Below are 17,189 nucleotides of genomic sequence, written 5' to 3'. Positions count from 1 at the left end.
TGCTGTGTGCCTGCTCAGGGACCAGAGTGAGTGAAAAACAACCCTCCACCCCCTGAAAGGACAGCTTGGACTTGGTAGCTGCCTAATCCTATATCTTAAAGGTAAACTAGCCCTTCTGCCCTCCTCTCCTACTTCATAGCCACCTTTAACAGCAAATAGCTCACAGCATTTGAAGTGCTAAGCAGCAAAGTAAGGCGCAGCAGCAGGAGAGCAATAGCAAGCAATGCAGTGCTTTGAAGTATGCTTTTAAAAAAAAAAAGAAAACACAAAAAACCCATAAACTATGAAAAACTACTCAAAACTTTATTTAGTAGAAAACTTCCAGCAGACAAAATTAGTCTGTTTGAATGTTTGAAGTATTACACTGACAACATACTCATCAAAGACAAATCCCGTTCTCCTAAGGTGTAGTCCCGTTTCATATTGCACCCTTTATTCATTGCTTTCATCCTTACAGAAAGGCTGTAGAGCTCTTCTTCTGCAATGCCATCAAAAAAGAAGTCCTCATTGAAGATGGGATTTCTGCTCCTCTTTATAACAGTGCTTCTCTGTTTCTGTGTTTTCCCTGGCACCAGGGAGAAGGTGATACAGCAGTTTATGTTTTTGGGCTCTACAGAGTCATCGTATAAACCCTCTGCACTGATCAGGCGGACGCGCAGCCTTTCGTTCTCCGAGCAGTATTCGGCCGATAGCCTCAGCTTGCCTCCCTTGTCCATTACCACAGTGCTCTCTCCCACCAGCCTCTCCCGGCTGCGGATGAGGTCCAAGGGGAAGATGGGCGAACAGGACATGCTAAAGCTGCGTGTGGCAAGCAGCCCCTCCGAGGCCCGCCTGATGGCACTGGGGCTGTTATCAGTGGAGCTGCTCTCCTCCGTGGAGAGGGAGTTGTTCCTGGCCATGCTGGATTTGCTCTTGGCCTTCAGCGCCCGGTAGAGAAATCCCTCCTGACTTTGTGCTTTGACCAGGGAGCAGGGTCTGGGAGGTGACCTGCTGAGAAGCGGAGAACTGAAGGGAGAGGAGTCGCTGGAGGAGGCGGTATCGCTGTCGCAGGCACCTTGCCTGCGCAGAGCGGGGTGCTGGGGGGGCAGCCTCACGGAAGCAAAGCTGATAGCAATGGGACGGGACATTGGCCCTTTGCCACCGAACGTGTTGGCTCTGGATCGAGACAGCATCAGGCTGGGCAGGGAACCTCGTGGGTCACCGTGGAAGATGGACTCCTTTCTCCTGGTGTGGGGGCTCTCCAGCAAGGTGCAGAAGCCGTAGGAAGTGGGGGCTCTGGGAAAGTGAGGCAGGGAGAGCGCTGCTTGGGACCGGGGGTCCGAGTTTGTGCTCTCCTCCTCCAGCACCGGGATCTCTTCAGCACTTTCCACCTGAATGAGATGTGGCGAAGAAGAGCTGGGGCAGTAGCTGGGAACACTGAGATTCACGTCCTCTGAACTGCGCTCCTGGTGGGAGGCAGAGCCGGTCAGCCGCGGGGGGATGCAGAATTTGGGGATTCTGTCCGGGGTGAGCACATTGGGAAAAGCAGCAGCCCCCAGGCGGCCTTTGTCGGGCAGGTCCTGGCCGGGCGGCGGCCCCAGGGAGGAGGCGCTCGGGAGGGCTCCGCGTCCGCGCGATGTTCCGAGCTTTTCCAGGAGCCACATCCCGAGCCGGGCAGGAGGGCCGCCGGGGGGAGCCGCGGAACGAAGCCACCTGCAGGCACGCAGGGAGGCTGATCGCGGCAGCCTCCCCCCGGGCACGCTGAGCCCCGCGGGGCACCGGGCCGGGCTGGTCCGCGGGCTCAGCACCGCCTCCGCACCGCACGGCGACGCGGGGCTTCGCCGCAGCCCCCGAATGCGGCCACCGAAGGGAGAGACCGGGGCGAACGACCCCTCTGCCAGCCCCCCAGCGGGGGACGTACCTGGTCCGGCGCCACCGCCGGCTCCCTCCGCAGCCCCGGCTCGCTGCGGGCCGGCCCGGCACCCTCGGCGGCTGCAGCCACCGCGCCCGCCCGCGCCGCCCTTTTCTACCGGCGCCGGGCGCCTCCCACCCGGCCCGCGCCCCACCGGGGGGGGGGGAAGGGAAGGGGGGGGAAGGGAAGGGGGGGGAAGGGAAGGGGGGGGAAGGGAAGGGGGGGGAAGGGAAGGGGGGGGCCGCCGCCGCTGCCCCGGCCGGCCCCGAGCTGCGCAGGGCCGGGGCCAGAGGAGCCCCCCAGGCAGGCGGCGCGGGCAGGGGGCGGCCGTGGCTACCCCCGCCGGGGTGGGCTAAGCCCCCCGCGCTGCAGGAGGCCCCTCGCCCTCCCCCCGCGGCTCCATATCCATTGACAGAGGCGCCCCGAGCTGTCCCGAGACGAACCAGCTGACCCGGCAGAACAGCGGGACCGCCTCGGCCGGGAGCGGGGGCTGCGGCCGGCCGGGCTCTTGGGGAAGGGGCTTTGCTGCATCCGAGAGTGTGCTGTCCCCCCCGCCCCCCTCCCATCCCCAAAGAGCACGAGCCAAGCGAGCCCTGACCCGTGGCCACCGGCGCTGCTGAGCACGGCAGATGCAGGCAGGGGAAAGCCGGGCAGCCAGCGCTTTGGCTGGTGACCTTGAGAGGGAGCGTGTCACAGCCACACACATACACACCCCCCAGAGCCAGGTGGGATCCATGAACACTCCCACCGCGGTTCTGCAGCGCACCAGAACCCGGGTGGACCCTGCAAGCTCCCGGTGACCACCCTGCGGGCAGGGACCGGGACCCCCTCTCCCCCCCCAGCCGGGCGGGCCTGCAGCCGCACCGGCCCCGCTGGATGCCTCCAGCACAGCGACATCAGGCAAATAACCTCCCCGCTCCCCTGTTGCCGCTGCGGGGCTGAAGCTCCTGTTTCCCCGAGCGCTGGAAATAGACCGGCTGTGCCAGGGAACCCACCAGGTGAGTTACCGGGGCAGGGAACGTTTTGAACTTGCTGGAAGGTTTAGCTGGGAACACACACGGTCTGGGTCTGAGCCCTGCCCCCTCCTGCTCATTTTACACCAGTTAAGCTTCACTTCCATAATAATCCTCTAGTGATTCGAATCGGAGAAATTTCTTTCTGCCATGCTTTGTCAACAGGTTCAGGACCCCTCAGGCGCCCTAGGCACGTTTCAGTGGTCAGTTCAGAGTGCAGTTCACCTCAATGGACTCACTTGCTGTAGGTGCTGTTCAGGTGGCCTCCAGGCTAATTCAGAGGCTTCCAGAGGGGGATTGTACTCCCCCATGGACTTTCCAGCAGCAGGGTAAAAGGAGCTGTTGAAGACAGCAGGATGCTCTCCTTTGGGAAGCAGAACGTGCACCACATAGCTGCTACCCATCCAGACCAGGCAATACAGCGCTGTGTGTCACACATCACACACCCCAGAGCCTCACTCCAATATATATGCTTCTACCTTTAATAGCAAAGAACGATTTAACTATAAAAATGGAGAAAAATGAAGGACACAGATTTTTAGTGGGAACCTCGTCACCTCCAGTAACAGTTCACAGAAGTTCAGCCATGGCAATCATGGCAAACTAGCCACAGGTATACAAAGTCCACAGCCAGCAGCAACATCAAGTAGCTGCCCTGGTTCAATACTTACTTGGTGTAGTTCCAATCAGCTTGCCTCACACAGGGCACCAACTGTCACAACACAAGCAAGCTGCAACAAGGCTTTTACGGGTTGATTCTCCAGTCCATGCTGCTGCTTCTCCTTCCTCCAGAGACCAGACGAAACTACTTCTCCTCTAACCAGTCTCTCTCCCACACGCCTCAGGGCTATTTAACCACTTAGTGGGAATGAGCTACAGCTGCACATCATCCATGTTGATCAACCCACTGCCTTGAAGCAAGGCCACAGCTGCATGTTATCAGTGCTAATCAACTCACCGCTTTCATTCCTCTACAGTTACTTTCCATTTCGTCTCTTCAGGCTTCCTCTACGGTTAGTGAAAAGAGCTGGGGTGTTCCCAGAGGGTGATTCAGAGCCTCCTGATCCCGGTTGCCTGCTCCGGGTGCTGGCTGCAGAGTGGGAGCAGGGGCCTGGCACCGGGCGGCACCTATCCTGGCCTTCCCGGCCCAGCTGCCCTGCAGCCGTATAACGGGGTGCTGGGGCACCCCCCGGGGATACAGGCACCCGGAGGCACGAGTTCAGCTTCCTGTGTGTACAACGGTTTCTCTTGCCTTGATTAGCTCCAGACCATAATTAAAATGTGTTGCCAACAAGGCTTCCCGTTGCTATAAGAAGTGCATCCGCAATAAACCACTTTCAAACCGGGAGGGATGTAATTTGCGGCGAGGCTTTGTCACAGCCCCCGCACCGGACCGCAGTGACCCTGGGAACCGCCCTGCAGCCCCCAGGCACAGCCCCCCGGGCAGCGCGGGGCCACGCTGGGCCGCTGCTCCCCCCCGGCGCCGCGCTCATCCCCTGAGGCCGCTCGGGGCTGCGGGGCGGCTGCGGAGACGGGGCAGCTGCGGGGCTGGGGGCAGCTGCGTGGCGGCCGCGGAGACAGGGGCAGCTGCGGGGCTGGGGGCAGCTGCGTGGCGGCCGCGGAGACAGGGGCAGCTGCGGGGTTGGGGGCAGCTGCGGGGCGGCTACGAAGACCGGGGCGACTACGGCTGCGGGGCGGCTGCGGGGCCGGGGGTGCTGCGGGGTGGCTGCGGCTGCGGGGCGGCTGCGGGGCCGGGGGTGCTGCGGGGTGGCTGCGGCTGCGGGGCGGCTGCGGAGACCGGGGCGGCTGCGGGGCGCCCCCTGGCGGCCGGAGCGGCGGCGCAGGGTAACCCCGAATGCCGGGCGAGGCGCGCCGCAGCCAGCCTGCCGGGGGCACAGCTCTCCCTTCTGGTTCCGCTGAGCTGATGGCAGGTTTTCACTCGGTGTTTCACTAACAAGGGATTTCGTTCTCCTGCAGACAATAGCAATGTCCTGGTTACCGATTAAAATAAAATCATAATAAAAAAGTGGTAGTTCTGCAAGCTCCTGCACGTGGGGATGTCGCACATACGCACACAACCACAGCGCGTTTCTGCAAGGGAGGAGAACACCGTTATCCTGCGCAGCTGCAGGGCCTGGCCGGTGCAGCTGCTATGGCAAGGGACATCTCTACCTGGAATAGTCACACGACCCAGAACCATTTTCCAGGCGTTCATTGATGGCACCAGCTGGGTCAAGGCCCTGGAAGCACAGGGGAACCCCCGCTCAGGTCAGCAGTTTATGGGGGTGAAGGCGGGTGCCCTCAGGAGCTGGCAACCTTTGGGGCATGTGCACAGGGAGCTGGAGCCCTCCTGGTCCAGCCAAGATGAGTGGGAAGATAAAAAAGAAAAACTCCCGGCCCTGCCGTGAAAGGGGGAGGTGTGGAAGACAGGCGTGGATGAGGCAGCAGGGAACAGCCTGCCAGTCTGAAAGCAGCAGAAGTGGCTCACTGCACACAGTGCCTGAAATAGGCAGCGTTTCGCAGGCTGCGCTGAGAGTAAGTCACCCCGTTCAGTTGCATCTTCCTAAGAAAGCAGCAGCAATTCAGCTGTCGTTTCTTGAAAAAACCCTCAACCAACCGAGAGGTACTTAAATTCTTTCTTTTTCATTAGAGATTGATACTATGAGCAAATTTGTAGCACATTGATTCATTCCTGTCATTTTGACAAAGGTCAAAGATGTCTACTGAGCAGCCAGCTCACCACTTCTGGCCTAAACCAGGTCATCCTGCATCACTGGTACAGGCATACAGAGTAGTCACAGAGGTTCAGCAAATCTGATCTGAAAACTGTGTCTTTCTTCTCTTCCTTTGTATCTGACAGTGGCATATATTTTACCTCATCAGCCAAGGCAAATTTCTGTGTAGCTTTAGGAGAAGTGTTCACACTCCTTTAAATGAGCAAATGAAAGAACAGACGCCAGAGTGCTGCTTGGCAGCAAACACACAGTGGCAGGGCCCTTCGGGCACTTTGGAACTTTACAACAAGAATCCCAAGTACCTGGTGGCACAGCAGTGTGAACCGTAAAAATCTAAAGGTACAAACTAAAGAATTTGTTCGTTCCAGCGTATTACATGGTCCTGTGATGAGAAGCTGTGCCAAATCCAAGAAGGTTATGCTGTCCCTAATTCCACTGCCACTGAAGTCAGCAGAAAAAAAAATAAATCTCAGTCTGAAGTACAGGACTGTAAGGGATCTAACTGCATTTGCCTTTAAATGCCTTCCCATGTGAACAATGGAAATACACCTAATTCCAGGCAGTATCTACTTCATGTCTATCTCAAATCTGAAAACATATTTTCGTTATTCTGTCTACAGGATGTTGAATTTCTTTTCCTGCATGCTTTCTAAATTTCTTTTCCCAGCAAGCCTTCCAGGCTTTAAGACTCCATAACACAAAGCCCAGCTTTTCCAGCATGAAGTGTACTGCAGATAAAGCATGGTGTCCAAGGCCAATAAGATTCAGATGCTATGTGCAGAAAAGCCTAGCATTTTAATTGGTTAAAAAATATCTCCCCCTGCAACAGTTTGGTGCCCAGGAGTAGATGAGCTGCTCCAGTCTGTTTTCTGTCACATATTTTAACATGAAGATAGAGTCTAACTTTCACTAACAGCAATTCCCATGCTCAGCTGTGTAAAGGAATCCTCTAAGCAGGCATGAATATGTATAAAGCTGGGAGAAAAGAGATAATAGCTCCAATGAAAAGGGGAATTAAGTCTTTCTTGCATTTTTTGTGTTCAAGCAACCTACCAGTAATGACTAACATCCTTTCTGAAACTGCTTGTCTCCTTTAAAGCTTAAATGGTATCACATGGGAAACATTTTATTCCATTCTCTCGAACACAAATCAGAGTTTGTCTATAAACATTCACTAATAAATAATATAAATTTATGATTAGCCTCATTTCCTATCTCCTACTCAATAAGCTTGTTTGATTATATTGCTGCTAGTGTATGAGCGATTTAGTACTGATTTTACCTTGAATGATAGAAAATACTCAATGCCTCCCACAAAATACACCTATTCTACACATCCATCAGAAATTTTTTGCCTAGATTTTATTCTACTTATTAAGCATAAAACCCAATACACTATTTTACTGTGGAAGTTCAGTTTCTATAACCATCACTAACGAGACTGCATTCCCGGCATAGAGCAATCCCTATTGTAAAAAAGGGAGCTGGTCACCAAGCAGATCACTGGCTTTCATTGGATTCACTGAATACCTGAAGGTAACGTTGCTGGATAATTAATTCTGTCTTATCATTGCCCTTCCCCTTGAAAAAGATTTGAAAGTTTTGACTTAAATGAACATTGCCGATTTAAGTGGCCACAGTCAACACACCCTGGGGAACAGGGTGACTTCTGAGGGTGAAAAGGTTTTTCACTATTTACTATGTATCTACAAAGTCAGTACAAATTCAGACCAACAGGATAAGCAGATTCTGGATACGTGTATTTTCATCGGTGGGTCAGTTGTATACCTGTCTTACAACAAACAGATGAGTTAGAACAGCTGAATCCAGGGAAAACACAAAGAAATAGAAGGTTTGGGGGGTTTAGAGAACACATGCCTCATAGAAAACATTATACATATATAGTGGCTTCGTGGATTTTACTTGAACAAATCAAGATTTAATACCAAATGTTCAATGAACTAGAGCAATATGCTTATGCAATACAGCAGGTTATCAGGTTTGTCCTTCTCCAGTGAAAGTAAAAAAATGATGTATTATGGGAAAATCTGTATGAAATATTCCTGGTGAGAGCTGGAAACATCGCATAGTCTTATAAAATGCCAGTAAGAAACTGAAACTCAACTTGAGGTGTACCAGCATTGCTGAGAAAGAGCCTCAACTTTTCTAGAATATAATGCTGCAACTATCTCATCTTAGGATGTACAGAATTACCTAGATTCAAATGGGTGCTCATTAGTCAAGTCTCCTATTTGTAATATTATAATTTTCTGTTGTTTTCATGACAGTGTTGCTAATTGGGTTGATCGGAGTTTTTCCTGCTCGCTGTTGAGCCGCAGTTGCAATGCTGTGGCCAGTGTGGTACTGGGGAGCGGTACTATGGACCAGAAGAGCTGCTACATACAAAGATCACTTTGGGCATTAATGGAAAAGCAGATGCATCTTTCATGACAGTGGCATATAAAGAACTCCAGACATCCAGTAAACTTCATCAAGCAGACTTGTAACACTGTAGGAAAGAATGGAACTGGAAAAATATTTTAAAGGCTACCAGGATCGTGAAAAATATCACACAGCAGGTAATTCATTATCTGCATTTCCCATGCCTGGAGCAAAATGAGCTCCGCTGCTCAGTTCAGTCAATCACCTGGAAAAGCAACCTTCTGCTGGCAGATAACTGTATAGAATTTAACAGCAGAGCAGAGCAGAGCAGATTACTGTCCTGGTTTCGGCTGGGATGGAGTTACCTTTCTTCTTGGTAGCTGGTGCAGGGCTGTGTACTGGCCATGATGTGAGAACACCATCCATAGCACACTGATGTTGTTAGCTGTTGCTGGGTGATGTTTATACTCAGTCAAGGACTTTTCGGTTCCTTGGGCCCTGCCAGCGGGAGGGCTGGAGGGGCGCAGGAAACTGGGGGGAGACACAGCCAGGACAGGTGACCCGAACCAGCCCAAGAGGTATTCCATACCATGGGATGTCATGCTGAGTATATAACCTGGGGGAAGAGCGAGGAAGGGGGTATGCCCGGCATTATGGCTTTTGTCTTCCCAAGTAACCGTTACGCGTGATGGAGCCGTGCTTTCCTGGGGGTGGCCGAACACCTGCCCACCCATGGGCAGCGGTGATGAATTCCTTGTGTTGCTTTGCCTGCATGCACAGCTTTTGCTTTACCTATTAAATTGTTCTTATCTCGACCCCCAAGTTTTACATTCCAATTCTCCTCCCCATCTCTCCAGTGAGGGGGAGTGAGCGAGCAGCCGGTTAAACCACACCAGCTCCCCAGCACCACCAGAGGGTTTGAGAGGCACCTGGTCAGCCTGGGTGTTAGGCAAACTGACGGAAGGATCGTAAAGGAGGCTGGAACTGCTTGAGAAAGGAAGAAAACAGAAGAGAGTGAGATTATTTAATTGAAAGAAATCTGATAAGCAGAATGACTCTGCTGGTTCTGCTCACTTCTGGAGAACAGGGGGACTTTGAGCTGTGCCGCGCCACCCCAGCCTGAAAGGAAGAGGATTGCATGCCCCTCCGCCGGGGCCTGGTGAGCCGCTGCCCCACCAGTGACTTTCTGTGATTAAATCTTACACTTCCAAAGGTAGAAGGGCTCTGGGGCTCAAAAGGAGGCCGCTGGTGCCCCTGCATCTGTGAGGCCACCGTTCTGCAGGGTGACAGGAAAGCGTCTGATGTTTCTCCACTGAATTAATAGTATCAGTGTGGTTAAAGGATGCCTGATCAGGGAGATAATGTCACAGTTTTGTGGCTGTGGACATGTATTCACTCTGACAGGCCAGTCATAAGATCATAGCCAGGTTACGCAGGCACAAAGAATAGAAATTTAATTTCCTCCAAACAAAGATTTACATTCCATAGATGACTCCGCAAGTGCCCTGAATCTGCGTCCTTGAAGGCACAGCGGCAGCAGAGGTGTGTATGTAGGCCAGCCACCCACCCAGGCTGTCAGGCCCTGGAACACTAAAGCCATGGATGAGCAGTGAGGAGACAGTTGTCAGGAGGGACGGAGCATTCTGGAATACGCTGTGGTGGTTCTTCCAGCAGTGATAGCTTAACATCAGTAGCTAGAACAAGTGAGCACAAATAAGTCACACCATCCAAGTGGTTTAGGATGTAGCACCTTGCCTGCTAAAGCAGCGTTGAGGCAGCACTGCCATGGACGGGCAGCCCTGAGGGCAAGCGGGAAATGGTTTTTTTTCTGTTCTGTCTGGTAGAATTTAGGTTACAACTGATTTTAAAAACAGAGAGTTCACAGCTCCAACTTTTTAAATGGCCCTCTGGTACGTTCTGTCAATGCAGAACTAGGAAAAGATGGTAATTTGGCATCAAGCAAATATAATTGTGAAAAGGACTTTAAAATCCTCTCCCCTAAAGGGTATGGATGTCTCATCTTGAAAATGGAAGAAAGCCTAGTGATTTCTCCCCAAACCAAGCACATGTGGGTGGGAGCAAACCTTGCAGCAAGACAGAAGAAACACATATCCAAGGGACTGGTGTATAAACTGCCTTGTTAGTAGATGTTCCACATAAGTTTTATAGTGCTTAGCATAATGAAAACCTAAAAATTCCCATGACATTTCCCAGGAGCTGCAGCTCTGTGTTGCAGTCTCTGGGTTTCTTCCAAGAATTCTGGGATGTGGTGACACCAGACCCAGAGCTGCCCACAAACCAAAGTGTTTGGGTCACTCTTCTGTTGTGGAAGATCGACCTTTTATTTGGGCAAACAGCCTGGACTTCCACGCAGCAGGCTGGGTCTGTGAGACGTAAACATGTCGTGATTTCCAGAAACAGAAATTTGACATGGGTGGGAGAGCTTATGCTGCAGACCACCCCATCGGCATGTTGTAGATTCAAGTGACTACAAGGTGATCGGCATCTCTCAGTCTTTCCTGAAACCTGGGTACAGACTTCACTGCGGGTTGCTTGTTCCCTCGGTACCTATATCTAGCCTAATTTCAGGGCAGGCTTCTCTCCACCAGGCCAGGTAAATGCTTCTAAGATTTTCTGAAAAAAAAACCTCCACCAAACTGATCAGCTCTTTTTACAGGGCTGTGCTGTGTTACAGCAGTAATGACCACTGTTCATCTCGTGACTTTGTAGAGTTACCGTGCTGTGGCTTGCAGCAGGATATTCCCCAGTTAATGAAATTTGAGAATTACAGCTTATATTTTCCTCAGGATAATAAAAGAAATAAAATCAGGTAGTGCAACTTTATGATTTATAGAATAGAATATTTCCATTGGAAGGGACCTACAGTGATCAACTAGTGCAACCGCCTGACCAACTCATGGCTGACCCCAAGTTACAGATCGTTATTAAGGGCCTTGTCCAAATGCCTCAAACACTGACAGGCTTGGGGCATTGGCCACCTCTCTAGGAAGCCTGTTCTCAGTGTCCGACCACCCTGTTGGTAAAGAAATGCTTCCTCATGGCCAGTCTAAAGCTCCCCTGGCACAGCTTTGAACCGTTCCCGCGAGTTCTACCATTGGATCCCAGGGAGAAGAGCTCAGCTCCTCCTTCTCCACCATGGAGAGCAATGAGGTCACCCTCAGCCTCCTTTGCTCCAAATCAGACAAGTCCAAACCCCTCAGCCACTCCTCATCTACAAAGAAGTGTTCGGTTCAGATTCCCTGCTTAGAAACAAAAGCATAAATATCAAAGCACTTCGTGCAACGGTCTGTTCTGGTGGCCTTGATAGGAGAACGCTTTCTGCACTTTGGTCCCACACTTAATGTAGTCTAATTTCATGGTAATTCTCATGTATCCTAAATGTGTTTGTTGCATATAAAGGTTATATTGACAACTGTAAGGTGAATAATACATGTAGTGAGAAAAGCTATTCTTTGTATCCTCTTCATGCTCTAAATAGACTTAAATATGAAAGATTAAAAATACACGTAATTTTTATTTTCAAACAAAAATGAGGCTTTGTAAAGCAGACAGGTTTCCACAAAACTTAAACTCAATGAAGATCACTTCTATCACGGTTAAAGAAAAAGAGAGACAAAACAACAGATGTAGTTCCCTACTGCACAGTCCTGGCACTATGCTTGTCCACAGAATGAATGTATTTCAACCCTTGATAAAATATATTTACATCCAGCTCAAAAAGTTACATTCAAGGGAAGCTATGGATCTATGTGCCAATTTTTGTCATTTTATACATTATTTTATTCCTCAAAAGAAGATTCTGACTCAGCAAATGGATAATTAACTATACTCCCCCCTCAAGCAGGTGTTACGTCACTAGTTATTCTTTAGAATAACTCCTAGGATTTATCTGCTTGTCGTCTTCATTCAAGACACAAGCCTAAAACTGTGAAGTTAGACACCATGTGCCGTGGCCCATGACCTCCATGAACAGCAATATTGACAGTTTCCTCTACAATGGCACCGCACTACGCTCTGATAGTCACGCAGAAACCTGCAGCGGTGGTTTTGGTTTCCAAAAGTATGGTGGGGTTGAGCTACGCACTGCAAAACACTTACTGGCAGGTTTTATTAAATGAGTCGCTCTCCATAAGCTCTCCCCCTGGCCCAGATGCACACCAGAGGCTTCCCCAAAGAGTGTGGGTCAGTAACAACCTTAAACTGAGAAGAGCGGCAGGATTAGCCCCCTAATGCACCTAAACGCATGTTCTGGGGCTGCCTAGCCGGCTGCAGCGCGACCCGCAGGCACAGTACGTATGAAGCTTAAATGCACCAGATGACGTTGCTGTGTTGAAGCAGCAACCTGCTACTACAAACGGGGCTCATGAAAGTGAACAAGGCAGAAAGCCAAGGACGTTTCAGAAAGGATAATTCACCTTGTCAAAACATGCTAGATCTTAATTCAGAGCGTTTAACACTTTAAAAACAGGTGTGTTGGCAAACATCACTTCCCTGCATTTCCCACGCCACGAGCTACAAACACTGAAGCAGCATCACTGAGGGGGACAGGTTCTGCGCTCAGCCCCGATAACCCAGCAGCACCCACAGCCACCGGTGGGCCATGCCGGGTGGCCCTGCGCCCATCGAAGCTCCAAGGAGCCCTGGGGGGGCTCTCCGGGTGATCCGCCCTTGGCCCAGCGCAGCCCCATTCCCAGGCAGATGCTGCAGTGGGAAATCGGGAGCACACTCTCCAGGTCCAGGTGGGGAATTCTGCCGTGGGAGCTGCCAGGTCGAGGGATGCTGTGCCGCACGTGCAGGGGAGCATGAAGCGCACAAGAGCAGCGGCCGCCAGCTGACTTACTCCTCTGCAGACCATACACGGTGAATCTCACACTGTTTATATGAGCTTCCACCTAGACTTTCTTTTGACTTAAGATTTGAATTGGAAATACTCCTGCTTTGCAGCAAGTCCAGCCAGCCAGCCAGTCCAGCCAGCTTCCACCTGGTCATTTCAGATGAAATATTAAAAAGAAAACTCACGGATAACGAAACCACGTCCTCTGAGTAGTAGAATTTAGTTGAACATTCCTTCTAGATGAAGGTGGCACGCTGATGGGATTGGCCTCAACATCTTGATGGGTAGGACATGTAATCTTGAGAGTTACATCTTTAAATGAAATACATTTCAGAGTGGCATCACGAATCAGCAGCACCTAATTAAGAAACAGATGCTGCTCTTGGTACACTGAAGTGCAACATTTAAAGCAAAGCTCAAATCTAGATTCTTCATCCTTAGACTCTGTCATCAGCATTTCTGCATGCAGAACAGTTCTTTCTAAAATTTCATTGCAGAAGGACCCAGCATTTCAGCAGCCAGGCTGTTGTTTTCTGTCCACTAAGTTGTTGTGTTTCTGCAGAATTACTTTCTGAAAGGAGCAAGTGTTCCACATGTTTTACTTCCCATTTGAAAAACGGGGCCTGCGACAGCCCTGACCCCGCAAAGCTTCATATACATGGCCTGGGATTACCTCCCTAACCTCAGAGCTCCTTGTGCCCAAAGAATATTTGGAGAAAGTAATTTGGAATATCAGTGGTGGGAGAAAAAAAAATAATCCATTAATGAAACTGATATCAGTAAGAAGAATTAGAATCCAGAAGCCAACATAGAAAGCTCTGTAGACTTCAGGCAACTTTGGGAAAAGGCTCAAGATTTTGTGGAGGTGCTGGTTTTGGTCTTGGGAAGCAGACAGAAAGGATGAAAACAGACAGTGACAGTTTTGTTATCAGAAGGAAACTGATTGTCTGAAATTTAATTTAAAAGAAAACTAGAAGAAAAGCCACAGGATACTGTAATTATACCCTGGGCTAAAGGAGCAGATTTGGGGGATTTTGTGGAGTGTGTGTCGTCCCCCCCCCCCCCCCCCGCATTAAATATCTGCCATTAATGTTTACAACCAGAGAAGTGTAGCAAACTAGGTTAAAAGTGCTCGGAGAATAGCAGTGGCTCAGAGCAGCAGGCAGGAAAAGTGTGAGAAAGGCAGGGACTGTCTTTGACAAAATTCCTTCCAAGCCAGGGAATCCATAGGCATGAGAAAACAAACACTTGAACTACGGCTCCCAAACACAAAGAGTTTAAACATATGGCCAGATATTACTATATAAAGAAAAACAATTTGAAGTTATTGCTGTCACACACATATTCCCAGTGGGAGAAGTAGAAATAGGCCCACGTGACCATAACAGATTCTCTGGCACTTGGTAAAAATTGTTCCATGGTGAGCAGCTTTGCTTAAGTGGGCAGGACAGAATGAAACCCTTCATTGTTTGGCTATCTCATCTTCTTGTTCCCGTAGGCAAGCTTTAAGCTTGAATCCAGCCTCAGCCTCCCACCCTCCCCGTCCCCCAGGGCCAGCAGCATCCTGCTGGAGCAGGCACTGCGGAACACATGGCACTGGTGTGCCGGGAACCTCCTCCACCCCCACGCCTAAGAGAAAACAGGCTGCACTTCACTTGCAGCACATTTCACTTGAGGCTTCATGCTACCCGAACGCATGGCAGAACCTAACACCCAGCTGCTGGGACACTCGTGGGTTTGCTGCTCCCCACACATGTGAAGTAGAAGGTGCTTTTCTTTGTTTTCTAGCACTTACAAATGTATCTTGCCACGGATTTTGCCTCAATTAAAATAACAAACACAACAGTAGCTCTGGAAAATGGCTCTCCTAGCACCAGCTTATAAGGACAGGCTGCTGAGAAGAAAGAAGGGATATCAGGGAATGCCTTTTCCAGGGCACAGTTGTGGGAAGCACGGGTCTTCATGACGAGCAGCACCATCCTCAGAGCTAAGGATGAAACCAGCCAGGTGATACAGCAGGTTCTTTATTTTCCTCCCACCTGAATAAACAAGAAAAGAAACTCCCTGGGCAGCAGTCTTGTTCTGTCCCTCATCTATCTCTCTATACAGATGGTCAGTCGTGTAAATACAGGGAGGGCAGGGGCCGGGCCCTCCCTGGTGTCTCTGGGGCTAAAAACATCTGAAAGCTGCTGTTTCACAGAGGAAATCCCACCTCTGGCCTCCAGGACAGAGTTCGCTTGTTTCTGCAACAAAGCATTGTCTGCCTCGTCAGCACTCAGACAGTAGGGCTGGGATCAGAAAGCCATCAACTTGTCCCTGCTACTTTTAATTAAGCAGAAGTCGTCAGCCAACTGAAGGGCAGTGAATGGCACAGGCCCGTAGTAGCACAGGGCTCCGGGTTCTGGTGTTCCTAGTTCTGAGCCACACGGCAGCAGCACCCTCGCTCTGTGTGCTCTTTGCTGTTATTTGCTACTTACTGTGATGGGCTGAAGCTGGGAAGAGCAACTGCATTATAATCTGCAATTTACAGCTCAGCAACTTCCCCAGAGCAACGAAGTGATAGCATTCACAGAACCGTCGAAGGCTGGAAAAGATCTGTAAGATCAGAGTCCAACAGCAGCTAGAGTGGCAGGCAGCCAGAGGAGCCCCAGGTGCTGAACCCACGTTGCCCGTTCGGCCATCAGCTGTTTCAGGCGGCTGGAAGTCAGTCACAATTGCCCCACTTCACCCATCAGCAGCTTGCCCTCTCTAAGAATACAACAGAGATCTCTCCTGCTTTCTGCTAGATCTACATCAAAGCCCCTTGGAAGTTGTCAAGAACCCTGGTGACCCTGGTCTTGAGTCAGTTTGCTAAAGGAAACCTGCAAAATTAATCATGGGATTGCAGATTTTTTTTTTTCTTTTTGAAGTACTGCACTGGTGCACAACAGCTGGGGTGATACAAGCCCTTCAAGGATGGTTTCAGTGGTATGTGATCTCATGCGCTGAAAAGAGTGGCAGACAAGGGAAAAAAGCACTCCTGGGCCTGCGCTGCTATACTGAATACTTTGATTCTAAATATTATTGAAAAGTGTCTTCAGTGTGCTGGCCAGTGAAACTCTGGAAAAGCATTTCATAAATCAGTTTAAATTAGCAGCACTTCATGTCCTCCAGGCAAAGCGATCCTTTATGGCTTAATCTAGATGCTGAGGTAGCATTAAAAGAAAGAAAGAACTGAGGATTGCTATCAGTGAATGACTGGCAATAAGATGGGAGATTGATTTGATCACAGGAAATGCAAACAAATTATACCTTTAGGGGGTGTCAGTGAAAAGCTCAGCGTTACAATAAATCACCACCAGACCCTGGAGACAGAGCAGCTGGGAATGGGCTGGTGCTCCCTCCTCTCAGCCACGCTGGCCTTACCTCTGCGTAATCCTGCTGATTTCGCTTTCACTGCACAAATGAGAAAAGAATCACATGCCAAATATATGCCGTGCTAGCTCTGACCCATGTCAGCAATTGTGACTCCACAACCTCCAACATTAATGTTCCTGTCCATCCTGAACAGCTTTTTGTTCCTGTCCATCCTGAACAGCTTTTTCACCAGGACACTTGAGCTCCACATAATAAAAATACTTAAAAGTGCTTTAAGAAAGTTCTTTTATGAGGGAACTGCTGATATATTCTTCTTCATGTCTTCTACGTTTCTTTTGAATCAACATCTCACTTAGAATCTGTAATGTCAAGAACAGTAGCAATTTCCCTTTTCAGAGCTCCCAAAGCAGATTTCGTGCCTTTTTCATTTTTACTAGATTTTTTTCAATACTGATCCTTTTACAGAGCACAGTTCCCACGCCGCCCTTTTATTTCTCCATCTATACCGGTTCTAGTCAGAATATAAATCCATTTATCACAGTTCTCACTCCCATTTCTATGCAACTGAAACACCACAAAATCTTGGCCAAAGAAAGCTAATCTAGCAGACTTAGAATATTGCATCTCGTAAAGTCTTATTAAAATACTTGATAGCTAGCGCTGCCTTGTTCAAATTTGGTTCACCTTTTATCTTTGTCCTGCTGTAGATTACACTTTACTCCGGAATTCCATTTCCTCCTCTCCTAGAAGTCAAGTGCCCATCAGGTTTCTGCCATCTCCAAATCCAGCTTGTCTTAATGTATTAAATCCACCTTCTAAACCCATTCTTGGAGATGTTTGAAGCAGCAGCCAAGTCAGGACAAGCTTTGGCTGTGTATAACTGATCCAGAGATCCCCCTCCTGTGACCGGCCACCGCTGTAGGTCCTGGAGTTTCTCTGAAGCCCAGACTATTTAC

The 17,189-nt window shown here is 50.0% G+C and overlaps 1 protein-coding gene across 1 annotated transcript in view; it reads right to left on the bottom strand.

Annotated features, from left to right (window-relative positions):
- Window positions 1–279: 279 nt before the first annotated feature.
- Window positions 280–17,189, bottom strand: part of LOC101922262 (C2 calcium-dependent domain-containing protein 4C-like) — a 28,316-nt gene continuing 11,406 nt past the window's right edge. Inside the window, exon 2 of the mRNA XM_005240726.3 lies at window positions 280–1,692. Coding sequence (XP_005240783.2) covers window positions 360–1,692 — 1,333 coding nt within the window. The 3' untranslated portion in view covers window positions 280–359. The remainder of the gene's footprint in view (window positions 1,693–17,189) is intronic.

Source organism: Falco peregrinus, chromosome 1 (assembly GCF_023634155.1).
Source record: "Falco peregrinus isolate bFalPer1 chromosome 1, bFalPer1.pri, whole genome shotgun sequence".
NCBI classification, from domain to species: Eukaryota; Metazoa; Chordata; class Aves; order Falconiformes; family Falconidae; genus Falco; species Falco peregrinus.
Note: the sequence above shows the minus strand (reverse complement) of the source record. Positions and strands in the feature narration are given on the sequence as shown.